This window comes from Peromyscus californicus, unplaced genomic scaffold, assembly GCF_007827085.1.
Source record: "Peromyscus californicus insignis strain IS unplaced genomic scaffold, ASM782708v3 Scaffold_9__1_contigs__length_137607984, whole genome shotgun sequence".
NCBI classification, from domain to species: domain Eukaryota; kingdom Metazoa; phylum Chordata; class Mammalia; order Rodentia; family Cricetidae; genus Peromyscus; species Peromyscus californicus.
In genome coordinates, this window is record NW_026294617.1 from 110,088,922 (window position 1) to 110,112,047 (window position 23,126).

At 41.1% G+C, this 23,126-nt stretch overlaps 1 protein-coding gene across 4 annotated transcripts in view; it reads right to left on the reverse strand.

Moving 5' to 3' along the window:
- The window catches only part of Npnt (nephronectin), a 68,506-nt gene that overhangs the window by 23,019 nt on the left and 22,361 nt on the right, over positions 1-23,126 (reverse strand). For 2 of the 4 annotated variants that reach the window (XM_052730857.1, XM_052730858.1), the window contains 7 exons: positions 13,655-13,747; positions 10,582-10,674; positions 5,954-6,073; positions 4,241-4,360; positions 2,649-2,783; positions 2,266-2,388; positions 631-1,020 (listed from right to left, as the gene is read on the reverse strand). In XM_052730857.1, the coding sequence (XP_052586817.1) occupies positions 631-1,020; positions 2,266-2,388; positions 2,649-2,783; positions 4,241-4,360; positions 5,954-6,073; positions 10,582-10,674; positions 13,655-13,747 (1,074 nt within the window). The remainder of the gene's footprint in view (positions 1-630; positions 1,021-2,265; positions 2,389-2,648; positions 2,784-4,240; positions 4,361-5,953; positions 6,074-10,581; positions 10,675-13,654; positions 13,748-23,126) is intronic. The other 2 variants (XM_052730859.1, XM_052730860.1) reach the window with 1 other exon arrangement.

A 23,126-nucleotide genomic window follows, 5' to 3' on the forward strand; every position in this document is an offset into this window, starting at 1 on the left:
TCCTGGTCTCCAAAGCGAGTTCCAGGAAAGGCGCAAAGCTACACAGGGAAACCCTGTCTCGAAAAAACCAAAAAAAAAAAAAATGTTAAATAGCATGAGGCATAGTAAGTTTCCCGCTTTTGAACACTACCAAGTAAAGCTGACTGTGTTGGGAGAATTCCCACAGTGGATGAGATCTGTGATTTGCTGCCTGACTTTTGTGAGAGCCCTCCACGTGCACACATTCCTTCCTACGTGCCCAATCACACTGACTCTTCACACAGCCTTCTATACTGGGCGTCAGTCACCACAGATGGACCTTAAACAGCTAACTCTTTTTAGCAATTGAACTTCCTAAAAAGATGGCCTAGGGTTGAATGGCATCTTAAAGGGACTATTAGAAGATAGTAACGGAGGCTGGAGAGATGGCCAGTAGCAGTCTTTGCTCTTGCGGAGGACCCAGGTTTGATTCCCAGCACTTCCACGGTGACTCACAACCAACTGCAATTCCTGTTCTGGGGAATCCAATGCCCTCTTCTGACCTACGTGAGCCCCTGGCATGGACATGGTACATATTACATACACCAAGGCAAAACACGCATCCACATAAAGTCAAGTGATCTTTAAAAAGGTAATAATTTATGTGCTTACTGAACACGTCTCCTCTGGGTTTCTGAGGATCCGTCTGTATCCCGTGGTCACCCGTAGTCACTCGAGGAGATGTACTGGTAGCTGGTGCTAGAGTTGTCGGTCTGGTGGACGGCCTTTCTGGGGTTGGTGGTAGTGGAGTTGTTCTGAGCTCTGTTGGGAGGGGTGGTGGGGGTGGTGGAGTAGGCTGTGGCGTTGGATTTGGTGTAGGTCTTGTCGTTGGCTTAGAAGTGGGCCTGTTGGTAATGACAGGGGGGATATATGGTGTCTTCAGGGGCCACCTAGTACTTCCAGCATCAGGAATCCTATTAGCATATCCGCCATCACCCTTCAAGTTGGTATCATTTCTCTCTGGCACACGAACTGGAGGTTCAATCATGACTTTGGGGATATCTGAAAAGAAGAATTCAAAGATTAAATTAGTCTATTTCTCTCCAAAAATGTGCAACAGGAAACTGCAAACAAAACACGTGCCCAGAAACACCTCATGCTAACGAGTCCTATTTTTCACATTTGCATTATTCTCTTCTATAAGAAGTCACACTATTTTCTGAATAACAGATGTGTGTGTTTTAGGATACATGCAGAAATATACTGGTGTTTCTATAATGAATATGTATTAATTGAAGCACACAAAATGTTTTCAATATTTATAAAGCAGTAGCAACAGAAATCAGTATTTTCCCCAAATGTGGAAGGATTACATTTTTTTTTTTTTTGGTGAGGAATGCAGTCTGTGTTGTGTTCTCCGCCTGCACATGTTTACGCAACTGTGTTTAAAACTCTACAAACTAGCAGATACGTCCTCACTTATACTTTAGATTATTTAACTTGTGCAAAAAATTAGTTTTATTGTTGGCTTGTCTTCACATTTGCTAATTTATATTTGCCTTCCAAAAAGAGATTTCCTGAAGTTAAAAAAAAAAAATCATCTGTGGATTATTCCCCATTGATAATCTTCACCCAAAAGAATCAATATTTAATCTGCCTGGAATGATATATTCTAGAGTAGAAATGACTTCACAACACTTCAAAAACCCTTTAATCCACAGGATTTTATGCCCTGTGGTTTTTCGGTAAATATTTTACTCAGGAAATTTTTAAAAATTATCTAGTGTTACTTGAAATGTGCAGTAAATTACGGCCTTTGGCTTGCCAGCTTTCATCTTCAAGAGCATGCATTTTTCATGTTTGTCTAGTAACCCGCAACTCCAAAGATAACTTAGGAAAATTTCAAAGCACAGCAGTTTTAAATGTAGGGAAAATAAATATTGGAATTATTTTCAGTAGAAAACAAACATGTAGACTACATCCCAATTATCATAATGCAATGCTAACAGTGGATGTTTATTTCAGATTCAACAAACTCTAGTTCCCCGGGAGGACCCCATTCCTTCTTTGTAGCTGAAAGGAAGCCACTCCCACACTTTATTCAAGACGTTAATAGTAGGAAGCAATAGTGAGTCTTCCTTAAAGTTACCCAGCAAGGGATTTTACTGTTTATAGATCAGGCTGATATTAGCAGGTAGGAAATTCATGTCTTCAATAACTGTTATCTCCCCCATCTTCCTCAGCAATGGCCTCTAGGCAACCCCCTATTTCCTGAAGAAATGAGAGCTGGGGGCAGGATTTACTCACACACACAGTTCCGTCCGTCACCCTCGTATCCGTCTTTACATTTACACTTGTAGGACCCATGCGTGTTGTAACATCGAGCATAGCCACTGCACTGGTGCTGCCCGAGGGCGCATTCGTCGATGTCTGCATCGGGGGGGCAGAGAAACAAGTGCAGGTAAATGTGACGACGTGACATGCACGTCACCCCAGAGGTCCACATAGAACGGCAAGGACCAGGAGGGATACAGTACGGGCGGCTCCCGAATGGCGAGTGGGTGAAGCAGACCCTGCTCCTTTAAAGTCTGTACTCTCCCCCGAACCAGACAGCCCCGTTATTACCACAGCTGGAGACTTCTCAATGCTATCGGAAGCAAGTAGAGACAGGAACGGGACAGTTTCATTACCGTGACATTGATATTTGCCTCCAATGTACATGAGGTCGAAACCAGTATGACACTTGCAGATGTAACTCCCAAATGTGTTGACACACTGCCTAAACCGGGGGCAGGACACTCTTCCTGTAGCACATTCGTCAATATCTAGAAACATAAGTCAACTGCATCTTAGGAAGAGCACAGGCAGGCGTGTCGTCATAACTGGTATCCCTGGGCTCCCCTGTAACAGGTAGGAATCCCACATCTCCAGCTTTCAACTCATCCTCCCAAACAAGCTCTTCTTTCCTCACACCCAACATCAGTAAATACTACGCTGTGTCTCCTTAGTTGCTTGAATTAGAAGCATGCCTGCTAACCTTTCGCCAGCAACTCCTAAACTACCAAGTCCTGTTATGTCTACCTCTAAAAAATTACCAGAACCTGTCTAGCACCCTCCACTACCCCATTCCTACCCACCATCTCCTGCTTTAGACCGAGACAAGGAGTCTTGAAACTGGGCTTTTTGCTGCCAATCTTACCTCCTCCAAATCACTTCACTGCTTGGCAGGTTCTTTAATTAAACTATTTTTTTTATGTATGACTGTTTTGACTGCATATAGATATGTGTACCATGTGCATGCCTGGTGCCTGAGGAGGCTGGAGGGGGTTGGGTCCCCCAGAACTGGAGTTACAGATGGTTGTGAGCTATATTGCGAGTGCTGGGAATTCTGGACGAACAGCCAGCCCTTGGGCAGGTTCTTTATATGGCCCAGGTCTAACGTTAGGACTTCCCTAATGATTACTTTCTAAGACAGACTCTTTCTGGTTTTGTTTTTCTTACTACCTTGTGCTAGCACTTAGCATGGTCAGTGATTTTATTAAGTACTTGTTGATTTTCTGTCTTCCTCACTAGAAGGTCAACTTCTTGAGGACCAAAACCTGTGCTTTGTCTATGGACATGCATCCAGCACTTAGCATAGTGTCTCGAAATACAGCAACCACTAGGTAAATGGGTCTTACTTGGTGAACAGCTCCGTGCAGGGCTCACCATGTCCTGGGGACTACTGAGCGCTTTGAACACATGATCTCATTCAACACTCACAGGGACTCTATGTAGTACTGTTTCCATTTTAAGGGAAGGGAGACCTAAGCTCAAAGGACAGAAGTTCTTTTCCTAACTAAGGTTACACAGCCAGCGTGCGGCTCAGCCAGGTTCAGAAAGTCCAAACTGCCATAATCTATACTGCCATCTCAATGTTCTAGAAAAAAATGCTAAGCTCTGTGGTACAACACGTGATAACGCAGACTTGGTGACCTGTTCAGCTCCATTGCTCCCTTCCATTTGGATTACAGAAACTGAGATCCACTCTCCTGAACACAGTGCTCTGGTGTACTTCAGTGTTTTTGCACACGTGGTTTTCTCTGTGGGACGCTTCCCTGCCTCTCGGGTTTCAAAAACAAGACTGTGCTGATCTATTCACAGAAATCCTCTTCTAAAATACATGGTATCTTCTAGCAGGTGGCTACCTACCTGACGAAAGAACTGCCTTTTCCCTTACATCTTCCACTGTCTTCCTCAACCCCACAACATCTGCGGACAGATGCTTGATGACTGAACTCACCCACACAGGTCCTCCCATCAGGAGCTAGCTGCAGGCCAGGAGAAGGACACTGGCATCGGATTTGTCCTTTGACAACATCACAGCCATACTGACAGTTTGCCATGGAACATGATAGGGCACCTGCAAAGAGAGTGACTGGCAGTCTGCAAGAGGGAGACAGCACCTGCAACTTAAGCACTTTGTTTTTTTTTTTTTTTGGTTTTTCTGGACAGGGTTTCTCTGTGTAGTTTTGGAGCCTGTCCTGAATCTCACTCTGTAGATCAGGTTGGCCTCGAACTCACAGAGATCTGCCTGGCTCTGCCTCCTGAGTGATGGGATTAAAGGTGTGTGCCACCACCGCCCGGCTAAGCACTTTTTTTCACATGTCTTGCAAATAGTGGCACTGATTCAACAATGAGGAGTCAATTAACCAACATTTGAAAACAAGGATGAAGGATGCTCTCCAAAATGGGATGGTTGAGAAGTGGCCCTGCTCCATCATCACCTGGAGAAGCCCTTTGATGTTTTAAAAGGATTGGCAGGTAGGGAGAAAGCTAAGCTTCCTCTGACCTGTATCATTCAGGTAGAACTGAGGTCTTTATCCAGATTACTCTAGTTAAATGCCACTCCTAACTAAAATATCTAATTAACTGTCTTAACTACACACTGAAATTCTTTATAGGACAAAAGAAGATTTCCTAGTGAGCCCCACAATGTTAGAGGACTCTGGGACCATTGACAAATGCAATTAAAGATGTATCTTCATCAACCACAAGTTCCAGTGATATGTCTGTATAGCACTAAATAAAATTAACTACTATTATTTTTTATATAAAATTCATCTTAGTTAATTGGTAGTTAGGTAAAAATAAACATCAGGCCACTACTTGTTGGTTGCCATTGAAACTCAACTGCAATTCAATTTTCAGCCTACAGAGAATGTTAGGGTAGTGGCGTCTTAAAAACACATTCAGGGGATAACAGGAAGCACCATACAATTCTCTCTTATAAAGATACGGTGAAATCCACCCTCCTGGGCCTGGGGACGTAGCTCAGTCGGCAGAGTGCTTGCCTAGCATGCACGAAGGCTCTTCTAACTCTGGCACCTCAGAAAAGCAATCGTGGCAGTGCCTGTAATCTCAACCCTCGCGGGCGGAGGAAGGAAGGTCAGCCATTCAAGGTCACCCTCAGCTATAGAGCAAGTTGGAGGCTAGCCTGGGATATGTGAGACCCTGTTTAAAAAGAAGTAACTTTTTTTTCTGGTGTTATGTTCATTTTCATTTAAAGCAAGTTTTTCTTTTTTACATAAGTCTTAAATTATCCTGAAGTTTCTTATCAAGAATTACAGAAATAAACTTAGAAGTGTTTATGAATAGAGCCGATGGGTTCTCTCTAAGCAATGCCCAGTGATCATTAACATCCTTTGACCTGGAGTGGTTCTTCTCTACCCAGAGAGAACACTGGGATAAACAACACTGAGAAAAAGATTAGAAAATGGGATTCTTGCTCTAGATACATCATAAACCAACTGATGTCGGCCTGCGCAGTAAGAGAACGTCACATGTAAATGTGCACCTGTCATTTTGATCTTCAGTTCCTCGGGCATACACACAAACACACTCACACATCCTGCTCAGGAGACAGGAAGAGGCGGCTTTCCCAAAGGCAGGCTACCAAAGCACATCAGAAATCAAGCCTAGAGCACTTCAAAAACGGTTAGGATTCTTGACATACTTGAGCAGGACCCATCTGGCAGAAGCATGTATCCGTTGAGACAATAGCACTTGTAACTGCCCAAAGTGTTCATGCACCTGTGCTTACAGGGCCTCGGCTTCAGGCCACACTCGTTTAAATCTGCAAAGAATGGGGATTAAAGCAGAAGAGTCACAAAACTCAGCAATGATGGGAAATGTTTAAAATGCTTCTCGATGTGGAGGATAAAGGAAAAAAAAAAAGGTCCAGACAGTGAAATCATCACTTCCATGACAGATAGTCTGTGTGTACCAACATAACATTACACTAAAAGCAACCAGATGTTGCTCGGACCATTATGGATCTCTGATCCTGGGGGTCAGTTAGGAGTATTCTCCTCACAGATGTGTACCTGACTGTAATCTCCAAAGAGCAGCACCCTCACCCCACGGGTAGGGATGCTCTACTGTCTGTCTGACCGACACTAAGCTTAAAATACCTGCGTTCCACCATTAGACTCACTCTTGATAATGGATTCTACTCAAAAGGATGCTCCACGACACTTTTCACTTCATAGAGAACATGCAAATATTAAAGCATCGGAATGATTTGACCTTCTCAAAGGACAACTACGTTTTCAGAGGGGGGGAAAAACCCTCATGGATCCAACCGATCACTGTTGTGACTTTTCTTGTTCAATTTGACGGGTTCTATCCTGACCTTGGATTAAAGAGAATTCAGCTTCCTGTTTTACTAATCCATTCAAATCACAAAACAAGTTTTAAAGCCTTCCAATATACTTGCATTCATTTGGCAGTTAAGAGGAGCTTGTGGAAACACTAAGGGACAGAACATCATTTTGTATTTTATGTTTATTGGTTTAAATATCAATGTGAAATTAATGAATTCCACAATATAAAAGTTTTCCAGCACAAATTGAACACTGCCTCAAGTCAATATAAAATTTAAAACGACTTAAAACACTGAAATAGTTAAGCTCATAACATAGACCTCATTAAAAAGAAATGTTACCACATGTTTATTTTATCTGACAAAAACAGCAGAAGTATCTGATTAGCATAACTTAATTATCAATTTATCCATATCACTGAATAAAAAATATAGATAATAAATCTAGCTATAAAGTTCTTTCCAAATCTAATCAAAATTCCATCTGACCTGCTCACTTACTAGAAGTATGTAGTATTTCACTGAAGCCTCCAGTTGCATTATGTTTTAAAGTCACCAAATAAATATTACATCTAAGGATATTTTCACATCCTACTAATTTTCTAACTTGGTCTTTTTTCTACCCTTACCATAGTGTAAGCACCTCGCCAGCTGGGCAAAGTCTGGAAAGGTTAGATAAACATGGCAAATACCTTTGCCATTTCCTATGTTTTTTTCAATTCTTTGCTTTATTGTCTTTTGCCCAGTCAAAGGTATTCAAAACAGAATCACATTTTAAGCATTTTTTTTTTAAAAAAAAAAAAACCTCTCTGTGCTCATAGAAGATACTTTGTAGATTATTCTATCAAAAACGTGACTCCGACTGTTGAATAAAGTAGGAATGAGCAGGACCGCCTAAGGTGAAATTCTATTTTCTGTTCATTCTCTTCTAGCTTGTAGTTGAAACTTTATTATTCATCTGAGTCAGGGAAATCTTTCTTATCTTCTAAAAGTTTTGTTATCATCCTTAACATCACTGCTGTGGCATCACACTGGCCTTGAGGAATCCCTGGAGATAAGTACTTAAATCTGAGTATGCTATAAGACAGAATCTTTTCCTGTGCTCAAAAGCATGTAACAAATCAGTATCTCAAAAATACGAGTAAGACTTGATTCTATATTTCAAGAGGAGGCTTTTAAAAGTATCAATTAAGATCCCCTAGTTTATTTTTAGAGAGCAGCAGACTGCTGGAGGTTCCTTACCGGAACCAGCAGCTGTTTATAAGCCTGGGCAGCTCACAAGCAAGGAGGACTCGATGCCAGCAGCAATCTCTCCAGACCCAGTCTCTCCGGTTAAAGCTGAGGACTAGTGGAGACCTCAGTACTTCCACAGCCTGACTCCAGCGCTGCTCAGTGAGCTCCTGCGGACTCCTTTGGGATTCCAGGCTGGCTTGCCAGGGGTCTTAAAGACTGACTTTAACCAGATTTATCTTTTCCTTCTCATGGGGAAAGTGCTTGGTGGTTAGGAATCTTAAAAACAAAAGGATATAAAAACTAACAAACTGTCATAGGTTTTTTTTTTTTTTTTTTTTTTTTTTTTTTTTTTTGGCTTTTCGAGACAGGGTTTCTCTGTGTAGCTTTGGTGCCTGTCCTGGATCTCGCTCTGTAGCCCAGGCTGGCCTGGAACTCACAGAGATCCACCTGGCTCTGCCTCCCGAGTGCTGGGATTAAAGGTGTGTGCCACCGCCACCCGGCCTGTCATAGTTTTTAAAAATCTGAAAATTACTCTATAAAAAAAATAGGAAAAAGGAAGAAAACAGGGTATCCAATGGGTAAAAAGTGAGGAGACGCTGGTTCTATCACCTGCTATTAGCTGCTATGTAAGAATCCAAGCACGTGGAAAGCAACTTGAGAAATTGCCTCAGCAGCTGTTAATGAGCTGGATGAGGTTCCCTTGACAGGTGGCCGGTGTTATGTTAGTGTCCCCAATGACTGCCTGGCCCCATCTCCAACAAGCTTCACAGTAACCCTGACCAGAGCCACTGCAGGCATAACAAAACAGGGTTCCAGCCGTCCTTTATCAACACTGACCCAGAAACAGATCCTGATGAGTAGGGAGCACCAAAGCCCCTGGCATCTTGTTGAAGAACCTCTTCCCCTTCCATTCTCTTGAAAGTTTGGAGTCTATAATTATCCCACCTTATTGTTTTGTTGACCCGAAACCTTACAAAATTGAGTTACTATGTGTTGCTGCTGATAAAAGTGATACTCACATTTGTATTTTATCAAATTAAGTCAGACATTTTAGATGACACTTTCAAATTATGGTAAATGTCCTTCTAACAACCATGAAAAACTCCTCCTGATCCTTGCTGTCTCAAAATAATTTAAAATTTGACAAGTGAGTCTTGGAAATAAACTTGAGTGTTTTCACTTTAAGTTTACTTTAGTCTTACCCTGGAAGCATAGTTCAGATCTGTAACAAAATTACAATGAACTCTATCATGCACAGATCTTACACTAAAAGATATAATTGTATCCCTTACATTCAAACACTTTAAATATGTATATAATTCATGAAGAGCATTATCATCAGGGGTACATTTAAGCAGGTCGGTGGATTTCAGAGCTTAGACGGGGAAGGTAGAGACAAGGAGTGGGGCTGGCCCAGAACAGAAATGCAAGCTGCATAGCATCATTATTAGACTTCAGGGTAAAGAGAGTCAGAAACTGTATTTACATGCAGATAAAGAAAGGCAGCTTGAAAAAAACTTGGAAGAGAGTCATTAAATAAGATAACCACTGGTTTTACAGAAAAGCATCACCCATTCACTTTAATGTATTTGGACTGTTTTCCTTTTGATGCTTAAAGTGGATGTACGATGCTTCAGAAACCTAACCTTTAAAACTGCATCTCACTAAAGTAAGGCCACAGACGAACATATATCAAAATAACAACAGCCATAACTTTCTCTTAATTACCAGCAGCTCTAAAGTGAACACCATTGTCCCGGTCCCTAGTGCAAAACTTGTACAGATGTAACACATTCCCCATCAGCAGAGACAATAACTATTCATAAACTATTTCAGTAGTCATAAGTTCTTAAGCCTCTGAGTGGGTAAGGATAAAATCTAGAAGAACTAGAAAGAGATCCTACCACCTTACTCACCTACAGATTTCCCCATCACTATGAAGATGAGAACAGTTTTAGTTAGCGAGTCTCATACCGGCCCCGCAGACAAGCAGGGCAGGACCTACTTTACTGCCCCCTACTACAGAGTGGTGCGAAGGCCAGGACACTTTAAACAACTAATTAGAACCAGAACTTGACCCTGCTGACATTACACAGTGTGCACCGGAAGAAAGAACAGTGTGCACCGGAAGAGAGAAGCAAACGTGTGGTTTGATTTCTTTTTTTTTTTTTTTTTTTTTGGTTTTTCAAGACAGGGTTTCTCTGTAGTTTTGCGCCTTTCCTGGAACTCACTTTGTAGACCAGGCTGGCCTCGAACTCACAGAGATCCTCCTGCCTCTGCCTCCCGAGTGCTGGGATTAAAGGCGTGCGCCACCACCGCCCGGTTAGATGTCTAAACAAGCCTAAAATCCCATATCCCAGACAGTGAGAGAAGAGGCCACTAAACTACTTTCAAAAATCTACCTGGAAAAGGTCATCCAAATCCACAGCTTAGTAGAGGAATTTCCGGTTTTGCCTACATATGAAAACGCAAACTATCTTTTGATCTGATTTTGGGAAAAGGTTCCCAAACTCGGAGAAGAGGGGGACAGTAATGATTTGTGATACAGTAAGAGAAGAGAAGGCTCCATGCTTTCCAAGGCACAGAGAATCAGCGACAGTGACAGCTCCCACGGCTTGCTTCGCATGCTCAGGCGGAAGGCTGCTCGGCACTTCCGCACTAGTCTTCTAGGCATTGGCAGGAAGTGACATAAGGGCAGGAAGCCGTGCAGGTGGGAGGAGCGACCACCTGAGACAACGTACGCTCACCCCTTGAAGGCGCACTTGTGGCTTGATGATCCAGGGGTTGGAAAAGAGGTGGTTCACTGCCTTGGTCAAGAGGAGTTGGGTAGGAGGGCTCATCTTCACGGCAGGGAGAAGGTAATAAGAGTCAGCTTTGAACTGATGTCATTTTTAGCCCTAAAAATCTTCACAAGTATATATTAAACGGTTACAAAATGTTGATGGAGCTTAAAAGGACTCTTCGGCTACTTCACAAATAATTTCTAATTCTGCTTTCTCTCTTTTTTAAAAAATACTCTTTCTGAAAACTTATGAGTCATCTTTTCCACAGAAAAAAATTATAAATTAATAACCCATCATTTTTATACCATTAAAAATCAAAATAAGATTAATGTGTGACTTTTAGCATCAGCAGCTGACAACAAAACCAAACAATCAACTAACCCTGTTTAGAATATTAAAGTATAAATGAGCAACTTAAGACTTACCTTACATTATTACGTTGCTAATAATAGTTTAAAATATTCCCAGGTAATGCACAAATGCTTATTTGCATTTTACCTAAATCCAAGCATGACAGATCATCATGCTTTCATTCAGAAGTAAAAACTTGTGCCATATTTGGTTCACATTTAATTAGAACACACATTAGAAGCTTTAAGAAAAACCATGTCAACTGTGGCCATTGCTATTTCACAAAACATCATCATGAGACCTCTGGGCTCACAGTAGAATGTCAAAAGGGCAGCCCCCCCCCCTTTCTGTTTTACAACACATTCTGTTTATCAGCCACTTAACTTCCTAAATCAAAGGCACATTTGTTTCTGGGGTTGGAATGTCTAAAAAGCCAAGTTGTTGATGACACCATAGTTAGGGTGAAAGCACTTATAATTGTGCTCAGCAAGGCAACTGGCATTCTGCTGTACGTGGGACACCCAGATGCAACGTTTTCAATGTAAGAATCTGTACCGTTCTATGCTGTTCTTTCCTTGGGATGAGGAATTCCATACATGCAACAGAAACCAAGCCAAAATGCTAGTAATCAGTATTTATAAATTGTTTCTTCTGAAATTCAAATGAAACATGCATTCAAAATGTGCATTAATTTCTAAAAACTGTATGATGGCATATCTTTATATGCTAAAAAGAATTCCCCAGTGGGACACTTGTTCAAAGATTATTTCTAATAGTATTCTTTCTTGGATGGGGGTGGATTTGTTTGGGTAGAGACACTTAAGGAGAAGGAAATAGGCATGAATAACCTTATTGGGGAAGAACAAGGGAGGAGCAAATGATTAAATACAGTATTGTCAGAATTTGAGTTAGAATTCCATCCACTGTGAAAGGCAGCATGTATCTTATAGAGAATGCTAATGATTTCAAAACCATAACTTTGTACTTGGTCTTAGAGCAACAAATCCAGAATATGATTCAGAAGGAAGAGCAAACCACCCAGAACAGCCTGAGAGCAGAGAGGCTACTGAATCCAGCCAGTTGGAAGCACAGCTCGCCCTGCATTCTGGTCGCCCCCAGGCATCTCTCAAGCCCTGGGCCAGTGTCTGTTATTCATTCAAGCTGTTATTCCATCAAGCAGCTTTCCAAGGCTGCTTGTGAAGCAGATATGTCTGTAGAGAGATTGCCTTACCCCAAAGCCTAACTTTAATCACATGTTAATTCCCAGTCATGTGAAATTATTTCAAATTTACTGCTTCTTGACATTTCTTTCCTTGAGAAAAAAAAAAGTCTTTTGATTTCCTGTGTCTCTGAGGCTTAATTTCTACCTCATGTAAATGTGGGGGCCTAGATAAAAGCAGTTCGTTAGTTTATTGTATGATAATTCTGCACAATTTGCCCTAATAAGGTTTATAGGGACTCCAGGCTGAGCTCACACATTCCCAGGTCATTCCTCACAGCTTGCAATGGACAGGGCTCAGTCTATGGATTCAGACTGTGTAAGATGTGATACTGAAAATCTCCATGGAACTCTCCTAGGTTCCTAGGACTCTTGTGGCCAAGAGTCATTGTATGGATTGGTCATTCAGTAAATGAGCATGTGATGTGCACTTAGCAAATGTGAGACTTGTGTTAACGGTCCTTAGGAGCCCAGAAATCAGTGAGACTGTAAGAGGTCCTGGCTGCACAAGAGTGAGGCTTACCCTCTGGGTGTGCCATGGCTTCTGGTTTTGTAGGGACAGTGAAGTCAGATACATTTTAAAATGCATGAGCTTATCTTTTATTTTCAAGTAAAACACGACTCTGATCTTTTTAATAAAAGTTAACATTGACTTTTCTTCATTTTTAGCTTTTTTAACTATAGTAGTTGAAATCTGTAGGTATAATTAATTAAGAAGATGAGCCTGTGAAGCTTATTAAGAAGAGTGAGATAATCATGTTTTCAGTTACAATTTTTCATTGAAAACTAGTGTATCAAAATGAGTATGGATTGTAAACCATAGCTCTAAGTCAACACAGCTTTTCTCTACCACTTCTGCGAACCCAGGCAAGACAACTAATTTCTCTGACCTTTAGTCTCTCCAAATGAAAAATGCAACAGTTTTGCTATACCTACATTCCTAACTAAAACAAATGGTATTCCACTTCTTAAAAGGCTTACCAATTCATTAATGGAAAAATAAGAAATTCTAGAATTTAATACTTTTAAAACTTTATTTATGTATCTAGTTATTGTGTGTGTGTGTGGGGGGGTGCATGTACCACGGCACATGAGTGCAGGTCAGAGGACAACTTTGTAAATTTAATTCTTTTCTTCCTCCTTTATATGGGTTCTAGGGATCAAACTCAGGTTACCAGGCTTGCCCAGGAAGTGCCTTACCTGCTGACCCCTCTCACGGCCCTAGAATATCTAAGACTTCTATTACAGAGAGAACAATTTGCTTCTTCACAAACACATTTTAATGAGTATCCATGAATACAAGTAAGGGAACATCCTTTAAGAAAACATATTTTTTTCTAAGATTTACCTTATTATTTTTAGTTCTATCCTATTTGGGAGAAACAACTATGAAAATGGTTGGGGTGAGAATTTAGAGTTTTTATTTGTCAGGGTGGTGGGGCCATGGCTTTCACACTGTCTTCCTACCTTGGTTGCAGGTTTTTCCAGCAAATCCAGGATGACACTTGCACTTGTTTGGCCCGATGCACTCTCCGTGTTTGCACTGTGGTTGACACACAGCTGTGGAAAGAGGACAGTGTGTGTCAATCTCAGGTCAGAAGTGCATCTTCCATAAAGCACCAAAGCCATGGACCAGCGTGATGATACAAAACTGAGAACTTACAATAAAGTAGCAAAAGTTATAAAACCACTGTTCCCTTCCACTATCTACACTACAAATATACATGCATGCTGTGATGGTTTAAATAAAAATGGTCCCCATAGACTCATGTGTTTGACTACTTGACCCACAGGGAGTCATACTATCAGGAAGTGTGGCCCTGTTGGAGTAGGTGTGGCCTTGTTGGAGAAAGTGTGTCACTGTGGAGGTAGGCTTTGAGGTCTTACATGCTCAAGCTATGCTCAGTGTGGGACAAAGTGTCCCTCTGCTGCCTGCACATCAAGATGTAAAACTCTCAGCTACCTCTCCAACATCATGTCTGCCTGCATGCTGCCATGTTTCCCACCATGATGATAATGGACTAAATACTGAACTGTATGTAAGCCAGCCCCAATCAGATATTTTCCTTTATGAGAGTTGTCATGGTCATGGTATCTCTTCACAGCAATAGAAACCCAAACTAAGACAGAAGTTGATACCAGCGACTGAGGTATTGCTGTGATAGGCCAGACCATGTTTTTGTTTGGAGGAATGTAGATTTTGGGACTTTGGATTAGAAAAGCAGTTGAATGCTTTAAGTGAGGCTTAATGGGCCATTCTAGTAGGAACATGGAAGACAGTGGTGTTGATGATGATTTGAAATGTGGGAGCCCAGCTCAAGAGGTTTCAGAGGAGAAGAATATTAGCATGTGGCCTTGAGACTGTTCTTGAGATATTTTGGAGACATATATGGTTCTATTTGCCCTTGTTTAAAAAAATCTGCTTGAGACTAAATTGAAGAGTTTTGGATAAATTGCTTTGGCAGAGGAAATCTTAAAACAGCCTAGAATGACTCTGTCTTGTGGTTATTAGTGGTTACTCTTATGAAGATCTATAATGAAAAGGAGTAAGCTGAGAAGGGAAAGTTACAAAATGTATAATTTGAGAAGAAAGGGGGCACCAGGAAGTGTAATGCAGCTAAGTCCTATGTTCAAGGAGATAAACAGACTAAAGAAAAGCCTGATGTTAAATGGAATAAAGGGAGTGGTGACTTCAAAGCAAGATCCCACCTAAGGTCCTGACTTGTAAAAAGGAATTAAAAGTTAAGGGCTGTGTGTGGTGGTGTAAAACTTTAATCCAAGTTCTCCAGAGACAGAGGCTAATATATCTATGAATTTGAGGCCAGCCTGGTCTACAGATTGAGTTTCAGGACAGCCAAGCTTAGGCAGTGAAGGAAACCCTCAAAAACAGAAAGCTGGTGAAGATGTAATTGAACGAGGAGGCCATGTTCCAGACCTAGGAAGCAGCAGAACTTGCCAGCTTTGGCCATGTGGTTCTGGCATTAGAGTCAAGGATACAAGAAAGGGGTTATAGATTCTCCCTACAAGACTAAGGAAAACCACTGAGTCCAGATGTATGGCAGGAGTATCCCTGCGTGGAGGCCCAGAGAGACCACTGTATGAAGCTGTGAAGGTGAAGTCTAGATTTCCCTGTAGACCTTAAATGTTGGAGATGTCAGTCGTGAGATACCTGCTGAGGAAAGCTGCTAACAGGAGGTGGAACCAGCTCAAGAGAAAGAAGTGTTGCAGTCAACAAAGATGATCGGAGTTGAAGATCTGAAGAGGATTTTGACATCAGACTTGGAGATGAAGAGTTTGGGGTTTGCCCAGCTGGTTTTCAGTCTTGCTTTGGTCCAGTATTTCCTCACTATGTTCCCTTTACTTCCTTTTAGAACAGTAATGTATAGCCTGTGCCATTATGCTGGAAGTATATGATCTGCTTTTTGATTTTACAGGATATTACAGCTAAGAGATTGCATGAATCTCAGAAGATACTTTGAACTTTGAAACAAGTTTGAGCCATTTTACAAGCTTTTCATACCAGCTCATGCTCTGCTCCTTTCTGGGATGTGCTTCCAGTTTCCTGTGACAACTCTCAGACATTCCCTTTGAGACTCCTACAAACCAGCATATGCTTGCTTTCTACTTTCCCTCGCTCAGCCTCACCTGGTAGTCCCCCAACCTACTTGTCTATGTTACTGCCAGCCTAGTGTTATGCCAATCAGGCCTGCTGACAACTAATCCTTAGTGTGGATGCAAAGCCTACAGAAAGAGGATGGGCAGAATGCAGAGAACAGTAGTTGGAGACTCCTTAAACTCTGATTTCAGACACTGCGTACATTCAAAGGGAAAGAACTGTGTTCATTTCTCTGAGAAGTAATGAACTTCCTAGAAAGCCTTCCAGCATTACTCAGTGAATGGTAAATAGTTTATACTGAATGGAGTTTTGTAAAGGAAATCCTCCAAACACAGTTCTCTGTAATATCCAGGCCTCATCATCAAGAAATGTGAATTTGAAAAAAAATCATTTTGAAAAGGAAATATTCCAGGGCTTGTAAAATGGCTCAGCAGGTAAGGGTGCCTGCCACCAAGTCTGATGACCTGAGTTTGACTTCAAGGACCTACATGGTAGAAGGAGAGAACCACCAACGCCCACAAACTGACCTCTGACCTCCACACGCTCCATGGCACATGTGCAGGCACACATGTACATAAGTAAATAAATACTAAAAACTTAAAGAGTTATTCCATCGATTATAAACCTTTTTATATAGTAATGTAATCTAAATAAGTTTTCTGAGGTACCCAGAATGTTATATTTTCTTTAAAAAGTAACATTACATATATGTCACATGTGAGTCAAAGTGATAACTCCCTAGAGCAACTGGAATTTGAAAATATCTGTGAAAATATGAAAAGGTAGCATTAAAACATAACACTTAAAATCTTAGGTTCATTTAGAGGAGGACACTTTCCGGTACAAGCCTGCAGCCTCCAGGTTGTATTGCCTTTGACCTCTGACCAGCTGCCGGCCGTCCACTCACGCCTTTCAGGTGCTTTCTACTCACAAAGGGCTTTTCTGTCCTCTCTCCTTTTTATTTGTTCTCGGGAGGATGCCCTAAACTCAGGTGCATCTAATGTATACATTCCAAAAGGTCAGGACTGTTAATGGTTCTGCTAAGTCTGAGGACTCAGTATTTTAAAGAAAACTGCTGTTACAGATTACCCAGCAGCTACTAAAAGTGTATTTTTTAAAAAGCTATTAAAAGAATACACATAGAGCTGATACAATTAATTATTTTCTTCACAGAAAATTAAAACTCTTTACACAATTTTTCATGAAAGGACTTTCCCCCATGATCTTGGTTTTAGGTCTAGAATAGAGGTCAGTAAACACATATGAAACATTTATTAGTTCAATGTATGGTACTACACAAGTATGAATAGATGGGGGAGTGACAGAAGATATGAAATTAATCATGTGACTAATTTTTCTAAGCCACGACAGGAGCCAAGAAGAGACCTGAAGAGGGGGGAGGAGCACGGATAATGACAATAACCACGGAGCCTCAAGTCTGAACTACAATCCTGGAGAGCAACTATTAAAAGGAAGGGCCAGTGGAGACCACAGACAAAGACTTCGGAATATGATCAGGTAGGAGGGGGGAGGCAGTGAAGGGGTTCTCACTGACTGGGAAGCACTAGCCTGTGAAGTGCTTACAACAGCAGATGAGCTCAAAGGAGGCCTAAGATAGATCCTAACAGGCTGGTGGGACTCTTTGGATTCCTACCTTTCCATTTCCATCTTCATACAGAATGTCTTTTTGGGTTTTGTTTCATAGCGTAGGGTAAGTTTACAATGAAAAATGACATTTCTTATCCTCCGTGGCAGGAGTAAAGAAAGGACTGAATTCTGACGAGTTTATTTAGACACAGAAGTAATTGAGAGGAGTGGTTGGGATGCTACTTAAGGGACCTGTCAGAGATGCCCGGGTCTGTGTTCTTGCTGCAAATGGAGAACTTCAGCTCTTCTATGACCAGTGGTCTTGAGAATGGAAAGAAAGGTAGAACAAAAACTCCTAACACTAGCCCCCTTCCCGTGTTACTGTTGCACCCAGCCAAACAAAACTCCTGACTATCCTTGAACACTAAGCTGTGGAGGAACTTAACCTGTTCTTATCAAGACAGACAAGGGTATTTTGTTTTGCTTTTTGGAAATACAGTTGGAGGTCCTGTTATTTTTTTACTTTTTTGTTTTTTTATTTTTTTTGTTTTTCGAGACAGGGTTTCTCTGTGTAGCTTTGCACCTTTCCTGGAACTCGCTTTGGAGACCAGGTTGGCCTCGAACTCACAGAGATCCGCCTGCCTCTGCCTCCCACGTGCTGGGATTAAAGGTGTGCGCCACCACCGCCCAGCTGGAAGTCCTATTATTAACGTCTAGTACAATATCAAATATTCATGCAGGTATGCAAATAGCTTCATTTATACATATAGGTAACCAGAAAGCACATGCCTATTTTAAAAAACTATATGGAATTGGATCCCCACTTTTGTGTAAACTGGCCTGCCCAGTAATAACCAACTCCACTGTAATGTGGCTTTCAGGGGTCAGCAAAAATCACATGCATAATCTGAATTATTCTGTGAATTGAGCCATCCACCTGACTGAAAAAGAGAAAGGATAGATGATCTGTTTTCATTTAGTATCAGTCTTCTAAACCACCAAAGGGAGATGATGCATTGATTCTGGAAGTAACATACTGTGCCTGTAGATATGACAGGGCACATAGGAGGGCAACATGGCATCTCTGATCTCCGTGTGGACCAAGAATAAGAGACATGGACCATACCTGATGGTGCACTGTCCCTTCACCCTTACAGTTTAAGCTCAGCAGAGAAAAGTCACACAGGGTCAGGGACCTGAGAGGTTTTCCCCCTTCAAACCAGTTACAAGAATGAAGTCCACACAGGTAAATCACACTCAAAACTTACTCCAGCATTCTGGTCCCTTCTCTGTGGACTTAGAGTAACTGCTAAGTCACTGTTTCGACTAGAAAACGAACCAAGTCTCCACAGTCAAAGCAAACACAGCTCTTTGAGGACCCAGTCCAGCTGTCTGTTTAACTGCAGTTTTAATCAGAATCATCCTAACTGTTGCAACAGGGGTTCTGAGAGCTCAACAGGGCTATCTAATTCTGACAAAATATATATATATATATATTAGGTTATCACAAGCTTGGGGACAATGAATCTCACACATTAACTTATAATATTTCATACGTAAGTGGATCACACTGGAAGTTAAGGGCCCACGTCTGGAAATAAAGATGTGGTGAGATGCCACGGTGACAACCGTTCTGGAGAGTGATGAGGACAAAGCCCACCTAAGCTCTGTCCTTGACAAGGAGTTTCTAACATAAGAAGGCCTTGGAGTCTGGGGTGTCATCTGCAACCTTTGCCGTCGTGTCGTGACTTCTCTCCAGGTCACCTGACATAGGAACAAGGTGGCAAACGGCATTCAGGAGCTGAGCAGAAGAATGAACAGCTGGGAAACCAAGAGATTTTTCCAGAGCTCCCAGAGCTCCCGGCCACTCTCAGAGCCGATCTGGATAGATTTTGGGGGAGGGGGATGCAAATGCGAAGAGAATATCCTTTTCAAAGCACAGTTGACCTTGGAAGAGAAAACGTTGCTAAAAGCAACATGCAATACCTCACTGCTTATTAATAGAACCTGGAAGCAATGGAGGCAGAGTTTGAGAAAGAACTATTGGGAAGGGCCCTGAGCCATCAACATGCAGAACAAAACCCACCATGCAAGATCTCCAGAGAAAACAACTCTCAGCTTGCCGCAAACACTGTATTGTAGTGTCAATTATTCAACAAAATCAAAACATTCAATTCCTGCTGTAATTAAAAGCAGTGTAAAGTACCTCTGATTCTCATTGAAAAGGATATCTAGTAAATGTTCTCTTGAACACTAAACTAAAAACACTAACCTACACTTCTTGCTATAGTATCCATATAAGGCAGGAAAGAAGTGGACCTTGGCACAGGTTAAGTGAGTTGAACAACTTCAGTAAAAATTTCTTAGTTGGGGTCAATGTACAATCTACTCCTCTGGTGGATTAAGAAAGATGAGAAAGGCCAGCACTTGAGGTAATTTGGAAAAGAGGGAAGAGGGGTTATAATAAAATGCTAAGCAGAAAGGAATGGCCGTAGAGAATGGTGGTCAAATGCATAATGGCATTTAAGTAACATTTCTAAGGAAATGTTGCGTTGAAGAAACAGTCTATAATTTCCAAAGACTCTAAAGGAACCTGCTAGAATACTTAAAAATACAACAATCTCTTTGTTTTATTGCTTGTTGTATTCATAAACACCGGATTCTGAAGCTGTAATGAAAATCAACATTTTAACTAACAATGAGCTATAGTCAAAAAGTCAGGATCAATAGATTGATACCCATTTGGACCATGAAGTTAAATGAATAACAATGCCTTCCAAGAACTGTCTGGCAAGAACTTGCTTTATTTTTGTCTCTGGAACATTCAATTCAGATGAACTTCTCAAGTACCTATTTCATCTTTCACTAGTTGCCTTTATTCCTAGGGTAGCCCAAAGGACTGTAAGTGGCTGCATAGGCATCTTTGCATCTTGGCCCAGCCTTTGTCTATCATCATCAAGCACTCTACCTCTGCACTTCAAACAGCTTCCTCTAAGCACTGCTGTCACTTTTCAGTTTACTTGAAATTTTGCTCCTGTTTTCATCAAGACAGAGTGGAATTTAACATAAAGTCAAATTAGACTTTACGAACATATGAGAAACTGTGACTCTTTATCAGGAAAAGTAGATAAAGTTTTGTTTTGTTTTTGTTAAGTCAGTGATCTATAGCAAGATGCACACTGCAGCTTGGGTTTTTATCTAAATATCTCTCTTCAAAGAGGAAAAACATGGCCATGGAAGGAAAGCTGCAATGTTTTCCATGGCAAAGGGCAGAAAAGTACTTAGAGAATGTTGGAGATCTATGCAAAGCATTGGATTAGCTTGGTGAGTTCCCACTGGCCAGACTTGAGGTGGTGTGAATATTAATAAGAGTAATGATGGAAATGGATAATAACTAAACAACAACAGAATCCATGGGTTTGAAGAGATTCTAAAAACAGAAGAAGACTTAGAGTCTCTTTGGAGAGGATGCCAAATAGCATGTAAGACGTATGAAAAAACTGGAAAAGCATGATATTATAAGCACCATTGAAATAATGTGAAGACAGTATCTACAAGATACCAGGGTGTGTAGTCTCAACTTATCATACTCTGGATCATCTAATTTGTACAAAATGTTAGTAAGATAAGAATTTGTAAAAAATGTTAGTAATTACAGATGGAATTTATGGATATTCACTGGCCCCTTTCTTTTTTCCATAGATTAAACTTTATCAAATAAAAAATAGAGAAGTGCTTGAAAACATGGATAACAAGATTTTTTTTTTGTGAGCCATTACTCATTTTTCAATGAGTTTTTGAATAGGGGTTAAGAGTACAGATGTTGGAATAAGGTAGCTGGGTGGGGTTGCAAACCTACCACTGGGCAATGAATGACCTATAAAGACTACCCAGCTACCTTCTCCTTTCAAATATGGATGAGAAGCTAAAGATTCACCACATTGTCTTTTTTGCTTTACTTTATAGAAAACACACAAGACTCAGATTGAAATAGAACTCTATAGTACATAGAACAAGAGCCATAGCAACCTAAGCATTTATTAAAATAGGGTTCTGAGGATGGCAAAGAGGAAAAGCCCCCTCTCTGGGACACACATTAAGAAATGTGTATATCAGCCAAGCACTGAGTAGAGAGCTCTGAGACTCAAGTTGAAGAGAGAGAGGAGGGATTACATGAGCAAGGAGGGGTCAAGATCATGACAGGGAAACCTACAGAGATAGCTGATCCAAGCTCCTGGGAGCTCATGGACTCTAGACCAACTGCTAGGGGAGACTACACGGGACCAGCCTAGGCCCTCTGCATTTGGGTGACAGTTGTGTAGCTTGATCTGTTTGTGGGGTCCTTAGTAGTGGAACCAGGATCTGTCCCTGGCGCATGAGCTAACTATTTGGAACCTATTCCCTATGGTGGGATGCCTTGTTCAGCCTTCATGCAGGGGGGAGGAGCTTAGTCCTGCCTCAACTTGATATGCCATACTTTGTTAACCCCCATGGGAGGCCTTACCCTTTCTGAAGAATGGATAGGGGCCAGGAGGTAGGAAGGAGGGGGAAGAAGGAATGGGAGAAGAGGAAGGAGGGGAAACTGTGTTTGGTATGTAAAATAAATAAAAAATTAACAAGAAAAAGAAAAGAAAGAAATGTAGATATAAAAATGAATGAGATCAATCCCTCATCCTGTGACAGGTGGTCCAATAAGGAGAGATAGGAACAAGCATAGATGTCTTGAGAACAAAGGACACAGAAGAAGCACTGATTGGTCATATGGATTTAGGGAAGTTAGAAAATGTTGTAGACAGTAGTGCTAACAGAATCAAAGAGGATGTTTACAAGGTATTAGATAGCACAGTGCAACAACTAATCAGGAAATAAAGAAACACAGTATAGTATTTCAAGAAGCTTGAATTTACCATGCCTATTTTAGTTGAAGATTTGATCCTCTCTATTTCCAAGCTTATTGAAGAATCATCATAAAAGCCAAAAAAACTTTAATGTAGCCATCTTTACCTTCTTCAATAACAAAAATCCCTACATTTAAAAGGTTCACTAATAAGTGAATCAAGCTACACATTCATTATTTCAAAAATTACATTGATATTATGGCTGCGTCTAGACTAATATGATGTGGGGTATTTGTGAATTTGGCCTTTTGGGTTTCTTTTTAAGGAAATATTAGTTGTTCCCAATTTCTCTGATAGAAATGCCTATTAGTACAAAATTGGTTAAAAAAAGAGAGGAAGCAATGGTCTTTCTCCCTCTAGCATATAGATTTCAATCCAGGCCTAAACCACCATCAGAGGGCCCTCCCTAAACCACGATTTCGGGGTGCTGTTCTCCTCCTACACTCACTCACTGGCTCCCTTTCATTTGACTTTCTAATCGTCCTTGGTCGAGCACTTAGGATAGCATTCTAACCAATCTTGTGATTGAATTCTTCCCAGACCACCAGCTTCATCTCCAACCACAGTCAAGTGCAGTTCCCTGGAAGCCACACTCTAAAACCCCCATGCCATCACAGAGAATGCCATTCTCCCCTTGTCTGCTAGACTCACATCTAGACAGGCTTCATTACTCAACTGGACCTTCACTATCACCAAAATGGGCTTTAGCCTCTTGTACTAAGTACAGCCTTCCTCGGGGCCTTTCTGAGCCACTGTGTATACGTCGACTATAAATCACAAATACATATATTTACATATACATACTTCACAGTGTATCTTAAGAGTTTTACAAAGCTAG